The sequence below is a fragment of the Hyla sarda genome, chromosome 11 (genome assembly GCF_029499605.1).
Source record: "Hyla sarda isolate aHylSar1 chromosome 11, aHylSar1.hap1, whole genome shotgun sequence".
Classification (NCBI taxonomy): Eukaryota; Metazoa; Chordata; class Amphibia; order Anura; family Hylidae; genus Hyla; species Hyla sarda.
Window position 1 is genome coordinate 89,736,577 of NC_079199.1, and position 20,887 is coordinate 89,757,463.

Genomic DNA, 20,887 nt, shown 5'->3' on the forward strand with positions numbered 1-20,887 from the left:
TGGGTTTGTCTTTACTTTTGGATCCCTGCCAGGCCATGGGGGATGACTGAGTAAAGTGAGGTCACATCAGCCATGACCCAGGAAAACTGTGACTCCCACTTCACTGTGCTCCCAACAGGTGTTTAGTATCCTTGATGTGTCCTGGGATATGTGGAATGAGCGGTTGAAGCATGCCATCTACCTAAGAACGTAGCCTCTCATTAAGATCATGCTATGCCAGCCACTATAGGACGAAGGGGGGAGGAAATGTATTTTTGTGTGTTTTAGGAAGGGAATGGAAAATAGGTATAACAGGATCCAAAGGAAGCAAGTATTCCGCCTGCTTATAAGAAAAAATACCATTAGTTCTTGATAACGACATCAGATCCCGTTCAACACATTCCTGGAACCAGTCCAAAGTGGAGGTACGGGACATGATGGGGTAAAAGGTAGGATTAGGAGTGTTAAAAACAGGTAACTGAGTAACCACAGATTTGTCTACCATGTTTTGGAAATCCGATGTAAATGTAAGGGCGTAGACCGATACTATCCTTTTGGTGCAGAGCAGCTTAGGTACGTGTTCCCATTTGAAGGAGAAAAGAGAGAATGACAACATGGATGAAAGGTTTGGCAATATTGATATCATAGATATAAAATAACTTCTTCAATTGCATCTCTGGTGAAGACCACACCTATCCACGCTGCGGTGGGTCACACTGGGTGAGCTGACCATAACGCTCTTTCTATCCTACCTATTTGGATCACAGTCTCGCTCCCCGGGAACGTCCTGAGATCAGCCTCAATTGCGTAGAGATGGCTACCAGTTTCTGCATTAGATCCACGGATGTTGACCGAAGCAGAGCAGAACGTATGTCTCATATTTTTTGCACGACTGATGTAGTTACACAAGATGCATTGGACCTAAAGATTCACATGAATGAATTAGAGGAGGCTCTTATAATTGAATCCAAGATTTGGTGGGATGTTTCTACTTTAAAACATATGTTGATCAGAATATGATCCCATGTGGCCTCCGTGTTCGCAAATTTCCCACTACAACCTTTTCGAAGAAATTTAAAGCTGGTTGGGAACATCTGTTGGCAGACTCCTCCATGAGGTTCATGAAACTGATTATTACTTACAAGGAGGAGGCTTTAGCTGAAATAAAAACTAAGATCGAAACTTTGCAAACTAGCCTCCTTCCCTATGAACAGCATGTGTCTTTCTTGGAGCTGGACAATAAAATCTCTGAGAATCTTGCCAAGTTGGAGACAAGTATCACTGAGGTCAAATATAAAACATTAATACGGGATGTACATGATTATAAAACTAATTCAGTTTTCCAATGGCCTAACACCAATGAAAAGAACAGTTATAAACCAAGAAAGGACTCAAAAGTAAACTTTAATGCAGATGATATGGAATCAGGTGACACCCTCCAGTATTTCGAAGATACGTTTGCTAATCCAAAATTAATTAATCCTATGGCCACCTCGTCGCCACTACCCACAGCCACTGGGAAGAACGCAGCCCCGGCAAAAAAAGCAGGGCGGGGAGGAAACATTGCTCCACCCGCCACAGCAAGAGGTAATGACTGTACCTATTTTCAATATTCCTGCAAAGGTGTTCTCTGGGGCTCAACTATCAGTTCTATCTAAAGGCTTAGGTTTCTCCCCGTCCCGCCGTTTGGATGTCTTTAGGACATTGCTTGACATCAACAGATTTGCCAGGAACATTACCATATGTAAACATTTTCTTGCCTGCCATGATGACTCTTGTAACACAGTTGCTATGTCTGATAATGTTGTTATAGATGATTTAAATATAAATAATTTGCATCATAATGGATTTGATGTTGTGTCATGTGATAATGTGGAATCTGAGGGAGCGTTTGAATTCACTCTCCGGGAGCTTATTGCTCTATCGTATCTCCAACATATGACTGACAAATCTGTGGTTACTCAGTTACCTGTCTTTAATACTCCTAATCCTACCTTTTACCCAATCATGTCCTGTACCTCCACTTTGGACTGGTTCCAGGAGTGTGTTGAACGGGATCTGATGTTGATATCATGAACTATTTCAGGGGACGGTGACCATTCCTCTAGTCAAAATTTAACTACTGGTGAAAGGAAAGCCCTTAAACAACTTGGTAAAATGGATGATATAATTATTCGACAGGCAGACAAGGGGGGGGGGTATAGTGGTTTTGGACAGGGGTCTGTATTATAAATAAATATCTAATGGTATTTTTTATTATAAGCAGGCAGAATACTTGCTTCCTTTGGATCCCGTAATACCTATTTTCAATTCTCTTCCTAAAACACACAAAAATACATCCCCCCCCCCCCCCCTTCGTCCTATAGTGGCCGGCATAGCATCTCTTCATGAGAGGCTATGTTCTCAGGTAGATGGCATGCTTCAACCGCTCATTCCACATATCCCGGGACACATCAAGGATACTAAACACCTGTTGGGCATGCTGAGTGCAGGGAAGTGGGAGTCACAGTTTTCCTGGGTCACGGCTGATGTGACCTCACTGTACTCAGTCATTCCCCATGACCTGGCAGATGTGGCCCTGATGTGGTTTCTTGATACACATTCCAATTATCCTAGTGGTCTGTAGAGTTTTATTGTATGAGCAGTTGATTTTTTATTGGTTAATAATTTTTTTTTATGTTCAACAATGAATTCTATCTACAGACCATTGGCACGTCTATGAAGGTGAAGTTCTCCCCCTCTCTACCAACATTTATATGTGTTGGTGGGAGAGGGGGACTCTCTTCTCCCCAGATAACCCCTTTGCGGCATCTATTTACTGATTCAGTTGCTACATAGATGGTCTGCTATTCATCTGGCAGTCTGATCTGGCAACCGTACCGGAATTTTCCTTGTACCTTAATACGAATGGGTATAATCTTTGTTTCACCAGTTCATTTGTTAATGTCCCAGGATCATACAAGTGTGGACACCAAAAAATGCATTTGTTGTGGAATCATGGCTACCAGCACCCAATTGAAATCGTATTCCACGGGCAGGACTTACAATATGAGACAATATATAAACTGTAACACTTCTTTTGTCACATATTTAATATCATGTGAGACCTGTCAGACTCAGTATGTTGGGTGCACCACTAACCCATTAAAGGTTAGAGTGCGCAATCATCTATCTGACTTTAACTCAAAGCATATCTCAATGGTCTCACGACATCATTCTGGTAATACATCTACTCTCAAACTCCAAGGTATAGAGAGGGTTAGTATACCAACCCGTGGGGGTAATCATAAACAAAAACTCCTAGATAGGGAAGTTTTTTGGATCCTCCAATTAGACACTCGCTTTCCTCGGGGTCTGAACAGGAGGCAAGAAGTTATCTTGCATTATTAGGGGGTTGGGGTTAGTTGTGATTTAATTATTATTTACCCTCCCCATTCATTTGAATTTATTTATTTATTTATTTTTTCATTGTGTTTCTTGCCTCCTGTAAAGATCCCTAGCACCTGTTCAATCTTTTGGGTTATATATGTTGTAATATTTCAGCTTACCTGCCTGGTTGTTCCAATGTTATTTTATATCAGTGATATCAATATTGCAAAACCTTTCATCCATGTTGTCATGCTCTCTTTTCTCCTTCAAATGGGAACACGTACCTACCGTAAGCCGCTCTGTACCACAAGGATAGTATCGGTCGGTCTACGCCCTTACATTTAGGGACCTGTTCACATTGTATTATATAGAGCATTGCGACTTTATATTTTAATTTTAGTTTATATTATAGATTTAATATGATGTATGTCATGGTACTTGTTTTTATTCCCATTTTCTCTTTTTTGATTGCACGGTTCTGGAACAATTTAAAACCACTTATGCTTTTTATTTTTTGTTACATACATGGAGTATTGGTTTTAATCCAAGCATAGTGGAGATATATCAAAATTCACATATAATACCCGAGAATTATTACAGACCCAAGTCAACACTCTGGAAATAATTCAGACCCAGAACCAGGCCCTTTAATACATATAGATCCAAGACCAGATTCTAGAATTTGTACAGATCCAAGACTAGAACCTAAAATAAATGTAAATCCAATAACAGATCCTAGATTAAATAAATACCCAAGACCATACCCTAGATTAAGTACTAAATTATCCCCAAATTATGTCCTAGAATTAAATACAAGCCCAACATTAGACACTGGAATAAATACAGACCCTAAACTAGATTAGAATGAATACAGACCCAAGACTTATCTCTGATATAAATAAAGACACCACATAAAAACCCTGAATAAATACAACCCCTAAAATATAAACCGACCCCAGAATATACCCTAGAATAAATACATACTCCAGACTATATGCTAGACTACATATAGACCCCAGACAAGAGCCTGGAATAAACATAGCCCAAAGACTAGATCTTAGAAACAAATACCGACCAACAACTAGATCATAGAATATAGACCCAATTCTAGACCCTAGAATAAATACAGTTCCAAGACTAGATCATAGAATAAACACAAACCAAAGACTAGATCCTACAAATAGAACCCCAAACTAGACCCCAGATAAAAAAGAGACCAAAATCTAGATCCTAGAAAAAAATACAGACCCATGACTAGATCCTAGAATAAGTATAGACCAAAGACTAGATCCTACAAATGAATACAAAATACAAACCCCCAAATTAGACCCCAGATAAAATATAGACTAAAAAACTAGATCCTAGAAACAAATACAGACCCATAACTAGATTCTAGAATAAGTATAGACCAAAAACTAGATCCTACAAATGAATACAAGCCCCCAAATTAGACCCCAGATAAAATATAGACTAAAAACTAGATCCTAGAAACAAATACAGACCCATAACTAGATCCTAGAATAAGTATAGACCAAAAACTAGATCCTACAAACAGAACCCCAAACTGTACCCTATATAAAATATAGACGAAAAACTAGATCATAGAAACAAATTCAGACCCATGACTAGATCCTAGAAGAAGTACAGACCAAAGACTAGATCCTACAAATGAATACAAGCCCCCAAATTAGACCCCCAGATAAAATATAGACTAAAAACTAGATCCTAGAAACAAATACAGACCCAATAAATACAGACCAAATACTAGACCCTAGAGACAAATACAGACCCCAAACTAGACCCTTGATAAAAAATCAAACTCCAGGCTAGACCCCAAAATAAAATCAGACCAGAGTCCCTTGTAATGATCAAATGTAGCTTTCTCTTGGATCACGTAACATATAGGGTTACATATTTATTAGCTGGTTGGATTCAAGGTGAAATATTATGAAGTGAGACTTCTTTATTTCTTGAAGTATAATTCCCATTGGCAGCAGGGTACATTTAGAAGCTTTAATCTTCACCATAGAACAAAATGAAAAATTACAAGGCGTCCTCCACTTTCATTGCTAGGGACCCCATGACCAGCTGTTATTGTACAAGAAAGCAATAATCCTGCATGGAAAATGAAGCATTACACCATAGGCAGTCATGGACAAGCTGGATCTTCTAGACCTAAAAAGGCATCATACAGATAGATAAAGATTTGTCTATATCGCCAGTGGAGAGTTGGAAGGAAAAGGGAAGCCACTTACTGAACACCTCTCTTTAAGATGAAAAGATTGCCTCAGTATACTGTATATATATATATATATATATATATATATATATATATACACATATATCAATGATAATTTTATACCGTATGGCCTCATCACTAACTCATACTGAAGTAACCCTAGATAGGGCATGAAGAATTTAGTGGTAGGCTCACATTAAGACTTCTGTTACACAGCGTAAAGATCACAATGTTGGACTACAATATTGCATCTAATGATTGCCAACATGGTCACGTTTACTCTGTCATGCCACAGGATCAACATGCATTCTAACAATTTCCCCAAAATCCAAATGTAAGAAATTTTTGGTTGATGACTTTTTATCACAAAAAAATATTTTAGCCGCTCAACTTTGGCCTCTATTACATAACCTAACCCGCACTGTAAACAAGCACTGATCTTGTAGATCGGCGCTGGTCCACAGAACATTATACGACTTAAGCATGAACAATCGCTAGATCGCTTGTTTCACCCTTTGCTGCCATCAGTCATTGGCCGCACATCCCTCATTAAACAGACAAAAGTGCGACCAATGACAGATTATTTTTCATGGATTAAAGCAACTCAATTAATCAAAATCCAAGCTAATTTTTTCAATTTTTTTGGCTGGTCCCTGGCCTCCGCTCTAGACATCTTATCCCCTATCCAAAGGATAGGGTATAAGATGTCTGATCGCAGAGGTCACGTCGCTGGGGACACCCGGGATCTCGGCTGCGGCATCTCTGACTCCTGACGTCATGGTCATGCCCCGCTCGTGACGTAATGGCCATGCCCCCTCAATGCAAGTTTATGGGAGAGGGCATGACGGCTGTCACGCCCCCTCCCATAGACTTGCATTGAGGGGACATGGCCGTGACGTCACGAGCGGGGTGCTGACGTGATGTCATTAGCCTCGCGCAGCACCCGAAACTTGAAACAATCGCCGGGGGTAGCAGGGAGATCGCGGGGGTCCCCAGGGGTGAGACCCCGTGATCAGACATCTTATCCCCTATCCTTTGGATAGGGGATAAGATGTCTAGAGGTGGAGTACCCCTTTAATAAAGAGGATAATATCTGCCTATTTTGCCGATAGTCACCCTGTGCAATGGTGCCCTTAGATGCGTTTTTCTGTCATGTAACCAAAGTCTATGTGTAGCCCTAGTCTAACCTAAAAGGGCAAGTTGTCCAATGGTGCTATGATGGGCATTTATTGGCTTCTAGTTCAGCTTTAATGTCCTGTAAACTACAGAGAAATTCCTGTGACAGCTGCCATACATATAAAGAGTGCTGTAAACCTCATCTCCAATCAGGGGCATACATTTCTATGCCAGCCACATACACACTGCTATACAATGCAATATATTATCAGGGAAGGCAGGTATAGATGTAGGATATCCTCGTGGACACAGAGACTCAGACCTTCTGGGATATTAATCCCCAATCTTTACATTTCTATGTGAAATATTATTATGATCTCGGTCTACATATGCTTAAGATTCATTTAGACAGTGGCAAGTGTTGGCATGTCCCATGGATTTCCCCAGGGCCATGCCCGTTCCTTTTTACAAATCTCCTCTGACAGTAATAGCAGATAAGAGACAGAACGACCCCGATGATGAATACAAAGGACTCTGTCGAAGAGTAGAGAAATAATTAGTCATCACTCAAGGCGGACGCTTAAGGGACTGCTCGCCTTATTAGTATGACGCTCACATATAACTGTTTGTTTAATGTCTCCGTGCTTCGCGTTGCTGTGAGCGCTTACCTTGTATTTTATTGCATTCTGTTATTTCACTTGTACAGCATTAAAGCCTTTATTCCACAAAAAAAAGTATCAGTCAGGTGACTCATCCCTTTAACAAGTCACCTGTGCTCCGTCTGTGAAGTTTCAGTAACGGTAGAAAATGATTTGCTTATTTTTTTTTGGATTAGGAATTAGTATGCTAAGATCAATACATATGGAGGCAAAGGCGGAACAGCTCCTGGCCAGCAATGTAGAGTCAGAGCCCCAACCTACTATGGACCAATTATAAAGCTGGTGTCTTCTAATGTGGCTGAGAAGCCTGTCAGCCCCTCTAGTCTCATGGACCAAGTGTGACTGCTTATTTCGACTTTTAAGAAGGTAAAATCCAATTCTGCCTGCAAAACTAGAGTCATAAACTCGGTCTTGCTCCTGCAGGCCATTGGCCTTACAACTTGGCCACCACATTGGCCACCACATGGGATCATGACTCCATGCACATGAGGGAGCCTCAACATGAGAACCTAGCCTAACAAACTCCATCCACATCTGAGCTTATGCCCGATCTGACATGAGTTGTAAAGATGGGTGGTATAGCGGTGTCATGCTTTGGTCCCTGTGTGATTCTATCAGTGAGTTGTACAGTTGTATAATAAATTGAACTACCAAGTGAAGATCTCTCCATGATCTATGTCAGATTGGGTGGAATTGCAATTGGAATGACAATTTAAGACGTCCAACGACGAATGGCTTTTGTTGATGGACCTTCACAATTTTGTTAGGATACACTAAAAAGTAGATGCTTCACCAACAGGGGGCATAGGTCAGCCTTTAAGATCTCTCAAGCACCAGGGGCAAGGTGTGACTACTTGCTAAGCTTTTAGGCAAATTGTGCGGCTACATGAGGTACAAGAGTCCTAAAGTGTCCCTCCAATAACAGGCTCCAACCTTATCTAACATCAGCCGCTGAGAGATGGTTATGCAACGTTGGTGGTACGGTTCCCAAGGAAACTATGACATATATATGTATATAGGTCCTATTCTAATTAATAGGACCCACGCATTATACCTTTAGGGCATCATAAGGGCACTCAGCAGATGTACTCTCCAGCATGTACTAACATCTCCCTGCGGCTAATGTCAAATTGAGTGGGAGATTGTAACTGGACACCCTATCAGGAATGTATCACTTAGATAGGTTTTCACTCATTAGAAACAGATTCTGAAATATATCTGTATCTATAATCTGTTTTTATTTTCTGATAACATGGTTCAACCTACTGGGTCCCTACTTTATGAGACAAGGGGCCACATGTGGGCGTAAAGAGGCAAAGAGAAGGACCCACAAAGATCGCTGAGAAAATGGATGTGTGAAGCAGCGCTAACTAGAGAATAACATTACCTATCACCGGACTTGATAAAGAAAATAATAAAATATTTTATTAGGACTACACGTTTTGAGAGGTCAAGTCCTCTCTTCATCAGGTATCTCCTAAAAAAGTGCTGGTTAATGTTCTTCTCCAGTTAGCGTTGCTTTACATATCCGTCTGTTGAGCAATCCTCTTGGGTCCTTCTTTTTGTCTCCGAATATTATACCGCTCCTTTCCTGGACCCTTGTATCAGATTTAACCTGCTCTTGGCCAAGAGAATTGTACTATATGCATGTGTATGGGGGTGTTTCTCCCGAAGGACAACATAATCAGGTGGGCACACCTATCTTTCTTTATTCATCTCTATATAAAAAGAAGATGATAGCAGTGAATAGCGCCTTTTTCCTGTTCTTATCTTGGTGCATTTATATGGACATGTGGTTGTTAGGCCTCATGCACACATTCTTAGTCCGGATCCATAATGTGGCCATACAAATCTATAAGCCTGATCTTTACCGCAAGGTGCCTCCGATATCAACCACAGCAGATTCCAAAGAGGCATATCAATGCTTCTAAAGAAGAACGCAATGCCTTACATAGGCTATAAATGGTAGCAAAATGCATATATGTCTCCTGTGCATTAGGCCCTGGCGTGGTAATAACAGGAGATGCCAGATGGCAGAAGATCATCTTTTTTTTATGGCCCTCAAGGACCATAAGGGAGGATGATGTCCACTATGTGTCCCCCAAAGGCTACCCTGACTGTAACTACAGCCACAGGCACCTTATCCCCTATCTAAAGGATAGGGGATAAGATGTCTGATCGTAGGGGTACCAGAATTGGGGAGCCCCGCAATCTCTCCTGCAGCACCCCCTTGTGATGTCACGCCCTGGGAAGGGACATGACTTGCATTGAGGGGGCAGGGCGTGATGTCCCCGTCATTAGCCACGGAGCGATCTTGGACGATCATGAACGGAGGTACTTCAGGAGAGATTGCGGGGGTCCCCAGAGGCATGACCCCCGCGATCAGGCATCTTATCCCCAAACCTTTAGATAGGGGATAAGATGTCTAGGGGCGGAGTACCCCTTTAAGACCTAAGGAGGTCTTTTCCTAAACACCATGCATCATGTATCTACCAGGTCAGGAGAAAGAAATGTTCATTGTACATCTGCAGTGTCTCCCTGAATAATTAATACAAATATTAAAATAGAGCTGAAGTAATCAGATTTACCGTAAACAGCGCGGCATGACAAGCCGCAAGTCTTCTGCAAAGGACGGATCTGCTGCAAACTGTAAAGCAAAGGATTTTGCTGCATTAACCCCGTGACCTACGTGTAATTAATTTATCGCCGTGTAAAACACGTATGTGGAGCCTTTGTCCCATTTATTCATGTGGAGTTTCCGACTTCACATCTGGTAATGCGATTATGGGAGGAATATTCCGAGGTGACAATTCGGATCCTGAGCCTCTTTAGTTCAGGAACTCCGGCTAATTACTGCATCCGGGAGATGGATGGCGCTTATTACATGTGTAAATTTTTACGACATGCTTACCGACTGAATAAATCAAATTGAAGCAAGAGTAGCGGTAATAAAATTCCTCTGATAACAGCATTTGTCTGCGCTACGGCGTGTATAAATTCTGCATATTTATCTGTCCTTTCATTACCCTAATTAACCCTTTTAGTACACCAAAGGGGGAAGTAACCCGACGCGAGCAGTCACATGACGAATCATCACTCGGACTGAGACTTTTTTTTTTTTTATCAACAAGCGAATGATCCTAGAATTAAATTTACGTAAAACAAAACATAATAATGCTAAATGGTTAACTTCTGAGTCAGTAACAGGGAAATGGATTAAATCTGTGATAAGTGCGCCACTACTGAGAGGTTAATAAGATTGGAAGGAAAGTACAGTCTGCGGCTGGCGAGTTGGGAGAGGAGACATCCTTTGTGGAGCTGGAAAGGCTTTTAGAGGCTTTAGCTTGCGTCCTTCACCTTTGGGCTAGGTTCACACATACTGTTCTTTGAGCCGTCATTTCACTACTAAAAAAATGTAATCAAAGATGGATTTTCAGTTTCTGACTTGTTTCCTTACTATTTTTGTGTCTTTGGCTGTACTATAAAGGGGCATTCCAGGAATTTAGCTCATTTATGTTTCAATGGGTGGGGTGGCTGATGTGTGGGAGGGATGAAAATGGCATTGTGGGATTTGTAGTCAAAAAAAGAAAAGTCAAACAGGAAACACAAGTTCACAAAAAGCTAGCCACAGTGTTATGGTAATCTCATGACATAGCCATTTAGCCCCAAGACAAGCGCAGATCCATCCTAAGCATGTCCATTACTGTCTGCCAGGTACATACTAAAATCACCTTATGGTGGAGAAACCCTTTAAGCTATTAGTTTGGCTGCAGCAAAGGCTTTAGCCCAAAAAAAGTCTAATTGGGCCGTATTCGGAAACATAAACAACCCCCCCCCCCCCCCCCCAAAAAAAAAAAAAAAAAAACAGTAGGACAATGTTATAGCCATTAAATTTATAGCTGTAAAGTGAATACAACTAAAACTAAATAAAATATTAACAAGGAAAAAACCCAGAGCTCTTTCCCCACTGGGCCCCTATGCGATTCAGGCTTCAGACACCCCGAGACATAAACTATGACCATTGGGGTGAGTGGCAGTGAGTGCAAACCAAGTAGGCCCAGAGTGGGGCCCCCTCTGGGAAGTTCATATATCCTACCCAGGCTTATTGAAATGGATTATAATGAGGAAAACTCCTTTAAATTGCATACGTTCCAGCATTTAATTGACAAAATTGAAACATTTAAATCCCACTCAAGGAATGACAGAGAATGACACCCCTCCCCCCCCCCCCCCCCCCATCACATTTTCTAGCCATCCCAGCACCGGCTTGTTTTGCCAGCACCGGCTTGTTTTGCCAGCACCTGCTCTTCACCTAGAATACCTCCAGGCAGAGATTCTGTAGTGTGAATGAGCCCTAAGTTTCAACTGCCCCACTATTATATAGTCTTAGGTCCCACCTAATCCAGAAAAGATTTACAATAAAATTATCTTTAATAAAAGGAATGTATATTTTTCCATTATATTCCAGTTTCAAGGCCTATCCTCTAGGGGGATCAGTTATCAATAGAGTAAAATATGAAATGAAGACTTCTCTTTCAAAGGTCACCAGTCCCCAATAAAGGGGTATTCCAGGAAAAACATTTTTTTTATATCAACTGGCTCCAGAAAGTTAAACAGATTTGTAAATGACTTCTATTAAAAAATCTTTATCCTTCCAATAATTATCAGCTGCTGAAGTTGAGTTGTTCTTTTCTGTCTGGCAACAGTGCTCTCTGCTGACATCTCTGCTTGTCTCGGGAACTGCACAGAGTAGAAGAGGTTTGCTATGGGGATTTGCTTCTACTCTGAACAGTTCCCGAGACAGGTGTCATCAGAGAGCACTTAGACAGAAAAGAACAACTCAACTTCAGCAACTCATAAGTACTGAAATGATTACGATGTTTTAATTGAAGTAATTTACAAATCTTTTTAACTTTCTGGAGCCAGTTGATATATGAAAAAAAAGTTTTTTTCCTGGATAACCCCTTTAATGCAGGATCAGACTACACAGGGCTTGTTTGTAGTCTGTAACCATGGATACATGTAGGTCCGGATAGGAAGCCTTAGTACAAAGGTAAATTCACAATTATATATACTATGTGGAAAAAACAGCTTCCAAAACTGCTCGCAAATCAGAACACATGTATATATTAATCAGGAGGACAGTTAAAACCCACAACTTCCAAATAACATGTAATGATGGTTAATAGTTAGACTGGAGAGAGTCAATAAAGGACGTATCTCCAAGGTGGTAAAAATGATAAGAAAAAGTACATGGTATCAAATATAATTGGAAAGAGTAGTTATAACTCTCTAAAATACAAATCTCCGCAGTACGAATGACCCACTCTCCACCAATATTCCATTATATATACATTTATTGAATAAAAATGAATAGACAATATATAAGGTAAACACAAATGAGTGCACTCAATCTAATAAAATACAGGGGATCACGATGCTAAACTTACTTTACGAATAGTTAAAATAGGTCAGTAAAAATGTATATGCTTTTTTAACTATTTGTAAAGTAAGTTTAGTATTGTGATCCCTTGTATTTGTGTTTACCTTATAAATTGTCTATCACTGTCACGCCCCCTCCCATAGGCTTGCATTGAGGGGGCAGAGCGTGACGTCACACGGGGGCGGAGCCGTGACGTCACAACGCTCCATCCCCGTGATCGACAGTAATCAGACCCGGAGCGAACACGCTCCGGGGACTGATTTTAATGGGGTGCGGCATGCAAGATCACGGGGGTCCCCAGCGGCGGGACCCCCGCGATCAGGCATCTTATCCCCTATCCTTTGGATAGGGGATAAGATGTCTAAGCACCGGAGTACCCCTTTAAATTCTTTGACTCTCTCCAGTCTAACTATTAACCATCATTACATGTTATTTAGAAGCTGTGGGCTTTGAAGCGTCGTCCTGATTAATATTTACATTTTCTAAACAAGTACTTTTTCAGGTGGTACCAGGACAGATACTCAACATTTTTGTGGGTGAGCCGCATCTCTCTTCCTGTTTGTTAGATCCCTGATTTTTACACATGGTTTCTAAAGCACACATGTTTTTTGATGCTTTTATACTGAAAGTTTTATCTTGTTTTTTTTTTTTTTTTTTTAATTGGTGGGGATAGCTTAACCTCTTCAGGACACAGGGCGTATGGATACGCCCTGCATTCCGAGTCCTTAAGGACCGAGGGCGTATCCATACGCCCGTGGGAAATCCGGTCCCCACCGCTAGCCGGTTGGGCACATCGCCCAGGGGGGTCCTGAGACCCCCCCCCCCCATGTCGGCGATCAGAGAAAATTGCATGTCAATTCAGACATGCGACTTTCTCCAATTCCGGGCTGATCGGGTCTCTGGTGACCCGATCACCCGGAAAATAGGGCTGATCGGAGCTGTCAGCAACAGCCCCGATCAGCCTAAAGGATAGGAGTGAGGTCGCAAAGCTGCGATCTCCTCCTATCCCCTGCCATTACTCAGAACGGAGTTCTGACCAATGGCAGCGCAGGACAGGGGGTTGCCATGGCAACCCCCCGTTCTGCCTGCCCCTGGATGTCGAGGGGCTCTGGGAAGAAGATGGAGGCCGTACCTGCAGGAGAGGATGCCTGGGGACCTGGGATCTTCGCTGGAGCCTGCTGGATCTTTGCTCAGGTAGGCAGGTAGGGAATCGACAGTGGGGGGGGGGGGGGGGGGGATTGAAAGTGAAAGTAAATAGATCTTTACTGTGGCAACCACTAGGGGGGCCAAACTGCAACTCCAAGCATGCCCAGACAGCCAAAGGCTGTCTGGGCATGCTGGGAGTTGTAGTTTTGCAACATCTGGAGGGTCACAGTTTGGAGACCACTGTTACAGTGGTGCCCAAACAGTAGCCCTCCAAATGTTGCCAAACTACAACTCTCAGCATGCCTCGACTGCCCAGGCATGCTGGGAGTTGTAGTTCTGTAACATCTGTCCCTTCAGATTTAGCAATTTTCATGACATTTTTGAAAATTGCTGCTCTACTTTGAAGCCCTCTAATTTTTTCAAAAAGCAAAAATATGTTTCATTTTATGATGCCAACATAAAGTGGACATATTGTATTTGTGAAGAAAAATAAAATTTATTGGGAATATCCATTTTCCTTACAATTAGAGAGCTTCAAAGTTAGAAAAATGCAAAATTTTAAAAATTTTCATGAAATTTTGGGATTTTTCACCAAAAAAGGATGCAATTAACGCAGAAAATTTACCAAAATAAAGTAGAATATGTCCCGAAAAAACAATCTCAGAATCAGAATATTCGGTAAAAGCGTTTTCACGTTATTAATTCGTAAAGTGACGGTGGTCATAATTGCGAAAGTCCTTAAGGTGAAAAAGGGCTGCGTCCTTAAGGGGTTAAAGGGGTTCTCCTGTGGAAAACTTTTTTTTTTTTTTTCATCAACTGGTGCCAGAAATTTAAACAGATTTGTAAATTGCTTTCATTTAAAAATCTTAATCGTTCCAGTACTTATCAGCTTCTTTTCTTTTTGAATTTATTTTCAGTCTGACCACAGTGCTCTCTGCTGGCACCTCTGTCCATGTCGGGAACTGTCCAGAGCACTGTGGTCAGACAGAAAAGAACTACACAACTTCCACTGGAGTACCCCTTTAAAGTACACTTTTTTAAAGCAACTTTGGGTATGTTTCTACTCGAAAATTACCACAGGAAAAAAAAAATGTATTTTAGGTTGTCCCGTTGACTGCTTTAGGACAAGGTCCTAGCTCAGTGTAGCTTAAAATATAAAGGTTGTTGTTGGGCACTTCTCCCTTTGAAGTCAATGGGTGAGGAAAAACATGTGTTTATGAGGTAAAAATCTGTGTCTTTGTGCTGTGTGAACACTCCCTAAGGCTTATCATCCACTAGGGGCCATTGAAATAAGGTTGTGTTCTGACTGGGAATATTTTAGGCCTTGAGTTGGCTGCCATACTTGCCTTCCATAGTTAACACTAGGGGGGAGATTTTTCAAAACTTGCCTAGAGGAAAAGTTGCTGAGTCGCCCATAGCAACCAATCAGATCGCTTCTTTCACTTTTGAAAAGGCTTCTGAAAAATGAAAGAAGCGATCTGATTGGTTGCTATGGGCGACTCAGCAACTTTTCTTCTCGGCAGGTTTTGATAAATCTCCCCCAATATCATCACTACAGATGCCTGCCGACAGAGATATACAGTCCAGACTGGTGTTTCTCAGACAGTGTGCCTTCAGCTGTTGCAAAACTACACCTCCCAGCATGCCCGGACAGTCGTTGGCTGTCCGGGCATGCTGGGAGGTGTAGTTTTGCAACAGCTGGAGGCACACTGGTTCAGAAACACTGGTCAAGATGTATGGTAAGCAACCGGCTCTTGAAGATTTGTGGAATGGGGTAGAGAACAGGATCGATTGTCAGATTCCTACATAAAGGACTATAGCATAAAAGGGTAACAGCCTATAGGATCAATTGATAATCCTATAGATCCAATAGTTATTTCGGATGTTGTTCCTAAAGCCTGGGGAATATAATTAATACTACCTGTCAATGATTTCTGCCTGAAGCACAATGTAGACACCATGTTGAGTACAATGTGACCTTGGCTGAACAGGTCTCAAGAGCTAGGCAGCCATATTGTTTACTGATAGCTATGTGGTTCCAAAATTGCTATACAAAATCAGCGGTATAAACCAATACTAATAAAAAAAAACTCTCGAGAAAGAATCAACATGGAAGACCTGCGTAGTCTGTAGACGATGACATGACCTGGGTAAAAATGTGTAAGGTGACCGAAAACTCAACCTTCAAAGCAGAATATATTGGGGAAAAGAGGGATTTCTATCAAAAATATGTTATCCTTAGAAATTAGAAATTGGTCTTGCATAGTCTTATGGGTGGCTCCAATGCAGATCTGCACCCAACCCTATTGACTTGAATGAAGCAGTGCGGCAGATGCCTGTGCCAGGATAGCCAGTAAGGCTTCATTCTCAAGATCTGTGGGGGTCCTAGAAATTAAACCCCCACCAATCGTAAAGGAGTGTCATATCCTAGCAATTTAAGATGGGAATACCCCTTTAAGGCCAACTGAGAATATATACGAGCGGCTTTAGCCCCGGGCTACATGGAGACTTTTCCAAGCGCTATAGATTAATTTTAAACATTTAGCTTCGGCAGGTAATTGTGGACTCCAGCTGCCATTCAATGGTTAAAATCAATTTTAGCATTACAGAAAATCTTCGGATAGCCCTGTCCCAAAAGTGAATAGCCACAAATAGGATCAGAGGAGCTCCGTAATGGAATATGTGAGCCCAGACCTCCAGCAGTCTCTAGAGAGGGTGCGGCACGCTATTGGGCACCTTTTCTGGCACTGCGCACCTATGGTAGATCACTTTACGGCACTGCCTTGAGCTAAAACACGCAAACCACCATTCCAAAATGTCAAGGGTTGGTCTAGAATCATCAGGAAAATTGTACCATCAACCCCACACCCAGCCAACAACTCCAAATCGGTGCAAAGGGCATATTCACACGTGGCATGTTTGCTGCAGAAATTTCAGGAGCTATCCTATTTATCAAAAAGGGGCCTTCAGAAGTGAATGCACATGCTGCAGTACAGCCCCATTCACGGGTATCAAATTTTTTGGATATGCAACAAATCCGCCACATGGGAACTTACCATAAGGCTGGTTTTACACTTAGCATACTATGGACACATTTTTATATCCGTAAACTGATAGCTGTGGTCTGGCCAGAACTTGCGCTTGTAACAGATGCAAAAATGTGCCCATATTGTGCTTGTGTGCAACCTGCCTAATGATTATTGGTCTTATACACAAGACAATATTCCCCTTAGGAGTATACTGCATATATATGTACTGCCTCACTATCTGGCCTCACCAATCTGTATAGACTTCCTTCAGATAGACTGTGGTACCATACTGGTAAAATCACTCCATTCCAGCCTACAACAGTCACACAGGTCATTATGACAGACAGAGAAAACCTATGAATTAGCTACAGTCATGGGTTGCATCCAGCTATCGCCCAAAGGGAATTTAATGTAAGAAATGGACAACATGGCCGCCTATTGATGGAAACCAAAGTGGGTGATAACATTTGAGAACCCTTTAATAGATGTGTGCTGGTAACAAAGATGCCAGTAGAGATCTGTATTCTCTACATATGGACAAGGCAGAAATACTGAGACAGACTTGAAGTTTATTAATACGATCTATATCCACAGAGCTCCATGACCCACTGTAGGCGTATCCATTGTATCTCACACATAGAGGATGCTGATATGGATGAGAAGCTTAAACAACAACAGTACATCCACCTCTTAGTATAGTCATCTGTCAAGAAGTCTGTGACCCTAAGAAGGAAGTAGCAGCCATTCGGGCAGAACCTCGGTATATTACAACCTTACAATTCTCTTTAAGGCCGATTGCCGGGCTGTCAGTTTGGTGCCATGTCCTGACAGGTGACAGGTTGGGAAGCTTCAGTAAATTGTACATCACAATAGTTCCCATTGCATGGGAGAGATCTCACTCAGGGTTCAGTGAGAACCAGACAAGCGTACGATAACGAAAGGATGGGGCGTTAACCCCGTCCACTGCCAAGGTGGAAAGTTACTAGATAAGTGAGTGACTGGCACTTTAGCTGAGTGAACCCTGATATACAGTATACTGTGACATATAGAAAGTCATTGACGTCCTTGCGGGAGTCTACTATTTTGAAGATATTCCGCCATACATAGTTCGTTGTAACACAATGTACCCGTCCCTTAGGACACAGGATAATGGCTTTCATGTACAATGTACTTTGAGATTTCCCATGGGAGTAACCTCAAGCATAACTCCTGTGACAACACTGACAATACCGTCCTAGCAAATCCCACCGATCAATGCCAAGACGTCCATTAAGCTCTCCAGCACCGGGTACACCGGTATGGAAAAGTCTAAAAATCCCTAAATGAGCGGTAAGGCTTCAAGGTATAACTCCGCCATAGAGCAGACCTCAGACACCTCCCCATTGATCTCACCAGACCCCCTCCATGACAAGAATGGGTGTTTGCTGCTACTTATCCATGTACAGCTATTCCACATCATCCATTACGTGTACGAGCCTTTAAAACACTACATACCATATCAACTGGGTGACAACTGTTATGTATGCCTCACCAGGGAGAGGAAAATAACCTAAAATGAGATTCGGTGAAATCTAAACTGTCTATACTTAATGCAGCGACGTATCTTGATAACCAACCCCCTGAGATGTTGGAGATAGGTTTATGGTGGAGAGGAGGGGGGCGCAGTGAGCATATCATGGGACATAATACTGTATAATGAAACATGCTCTTCTTTAAAAAAAAATGGTACCCAAACAGAATCTCGTGTATGAGCTCTTCACTTTCAAGGTAAAGAGCTTGCACTCTGATCCACAGTGCCATTCTATTCTCTATTATTTTCTATGGCCGTCAGGTACTCTTCGAGAATCCGTCGGAATTTTATTTTTGAGAAGAGCTGTTGGCAACGAGATGGTTAACAGAGCCCCCCCTTTCCCCCATCATTATTTACAAACTCAGAAAGAGTTTTTACAGGAAATCCTTGTTATTGGGAACAAACCGTTTTGTGTATCTCCTCCAGAACCATCCTACCCTATTAACCGAGCGACAAATAAAGAAATTCCCAAAGCCCCGTCGAAAGGAATGTGGCATTAGGAACACAAGGGCTTCTTGCATGCACAAAAACATGAACGTGACAAAAGAGTTTCTGTTAATCTGCCCCGTTAATCATCCTGGCGTGCGTCCCATTTCAGATATTTGCAATGTCCGACTCCACTGCGAAGTTGTGCTCCTCCGCGTCTCTTGTTATTCCTTCCTATAGCCCACATTCACAAAAAAAAAAAAACAGTAACCCCCTGTCCTCTTGTTCAGCAAGGGTTAAATTATGCAGACGGCAAAAACGTAGCATGAATTGGTTATAAAGTAAACATGGCCATTGAGTAAAATCAATATGTCGGGAAAGACAAGTGCAAGCTTTTGGGACCAGACCTTAATCTTAGGACAGCCTCTAGTGTTAGCATTGGGGGGAGACTCGCGGGGTGAGCAGGGCTGATTGTCTCGCGGCATTCACAAGCCTATAAAGTACAGGTGGCAATTTGTTCTATATACCAGGAGAGGGTGTGTTTGCATACATTAAGAGGTCCTCTGCGCTACCTCCAGCCCCGTCCTCCCCCCGTGAAGTCAAACCCAAACATTTCGGGCACAAGATATTACTATACAGGGGGAAATGTACCGTACACATTCAGGGTATTAAATCAAGCATTCTATGGGTTAATGCAAGAACCCAGAGGGTAACCCTAATCTTCAGCGCTGGGGCTGAAGGTCCTCTTCTCATTCATGGTCTACGGTGAGGACATAGCCATACATATAAATACATATAGATAAATAGATACATGTAGATGTGGATTTAGTCAGTGCCTATGTATATATAGGAATGATACTCTATAAATACATACAGGTAACGTATATATACAGCGATATAGAAATCCGGAGCGTGCCATCGAGAAGCCAAAGAGAAGACATTCCGGAGATAGTCGAATGGTCAGCGACTATGATATTACACGTTCATAAACACATAGCACATTGGGGGAGTCCTCCATAGACTCCTCAGATTGTATTATAGGGTTAATCATAGGGGGTACTTACGGTCATATTCGGACACATTAGCCACCGTGAAACCAGCCAGGGTCAGGAGCAGGATGGCTGCAAGATACATGATGGTCAAACGGCGAAAAACCTTCCCAGTATGATCCGTCGCTTTCCTTCTCTCCTTAAGGACAAAGTATCTTGGTTTCTTCTCTTCGCCTTTGCCAGGAGGGACAGATCAGAAGATGAGGATCGGCCAGATTCTCCGGAGAGGAGATACACACTGCGTTATACAAAAAAAAATAAAAAAATCACAAAAGGAACTGCAATAATTCCAACCGGGAGAGATAATGGAGGGGAGAGGGGATTCTCCCCTATTAGGATAACAGCTGAACTAGTGTCAAGCAAGATATGATGCAGCAGTAGAGGGAATTAAATAGGGTACCAGGAATGGACCATGAGAGGCGGGAGAGCGGGGGAGAGGATGGGAAGGATGCAGACTCTGCAAATGCTGAGGATTGTGTGCAGCTGCCCAGAGCTACAGTGCATAGCCACCGAGCCGGGCTCCTCCAATCTGCCTCCCTCTCCCCTCTCGTATGGGGAATTGTGGTGCGTTCTGCTCTGATCCCCTTGAGATGTGGAGGGGAGGGAGAAGAGCGGCGGGGGGAGCGAATGTACAGGGAGGGGGGTGTTTTTCTCTCGCTCTATGGGTGGAAAGTGGATGAGATGTAATTCAGTGCTGGTAACAGCTGTGCAGGCATGACACTGTATATACATGTATGTACTACCTGCAGGGGAGCAGATATATACAGTACATTAAGGAATTAACACATTAACAACATATCGATACGGGACAGATAGATAGATAGATAGATATCTCATCTCTCTCTCTCTCTCTATCTATCTA

The 20,887-nt window shown here is 42.2% G+C and overlaps 1 protein-coding gene across 2 annotated transcripts in view; it reads right to left on the reverse strand.

Annotated features, from left to right (window-relative positions):
* The window catches only part of CADM3 (cell adhesion molecule 3), a 381,683-nt gene extending 361,109 nt beyond the window's left edge, over window positions 1-20,574 (reverse strand). Inside the window, exon 1 of one of the 2 annotated variants that reach the window (XM_056546912.1) lies at window positions 20,041-20,574. In XM_056546912.1, the coding sequence (XP_056402887.1) occupies window positions 20,041-20,110 (70 nt within the window). In that variant the 5' untranslated portion in view covers window positions 20,111-20,574. The remainder of the gene's footprint in view (window positions 1-20,040) is intronic. The other variant, XM_056546914.1, reaches the window with a different exon arrangement.
* Window positions 20,575-20,887: the final 313 nt, after the last annotated feature.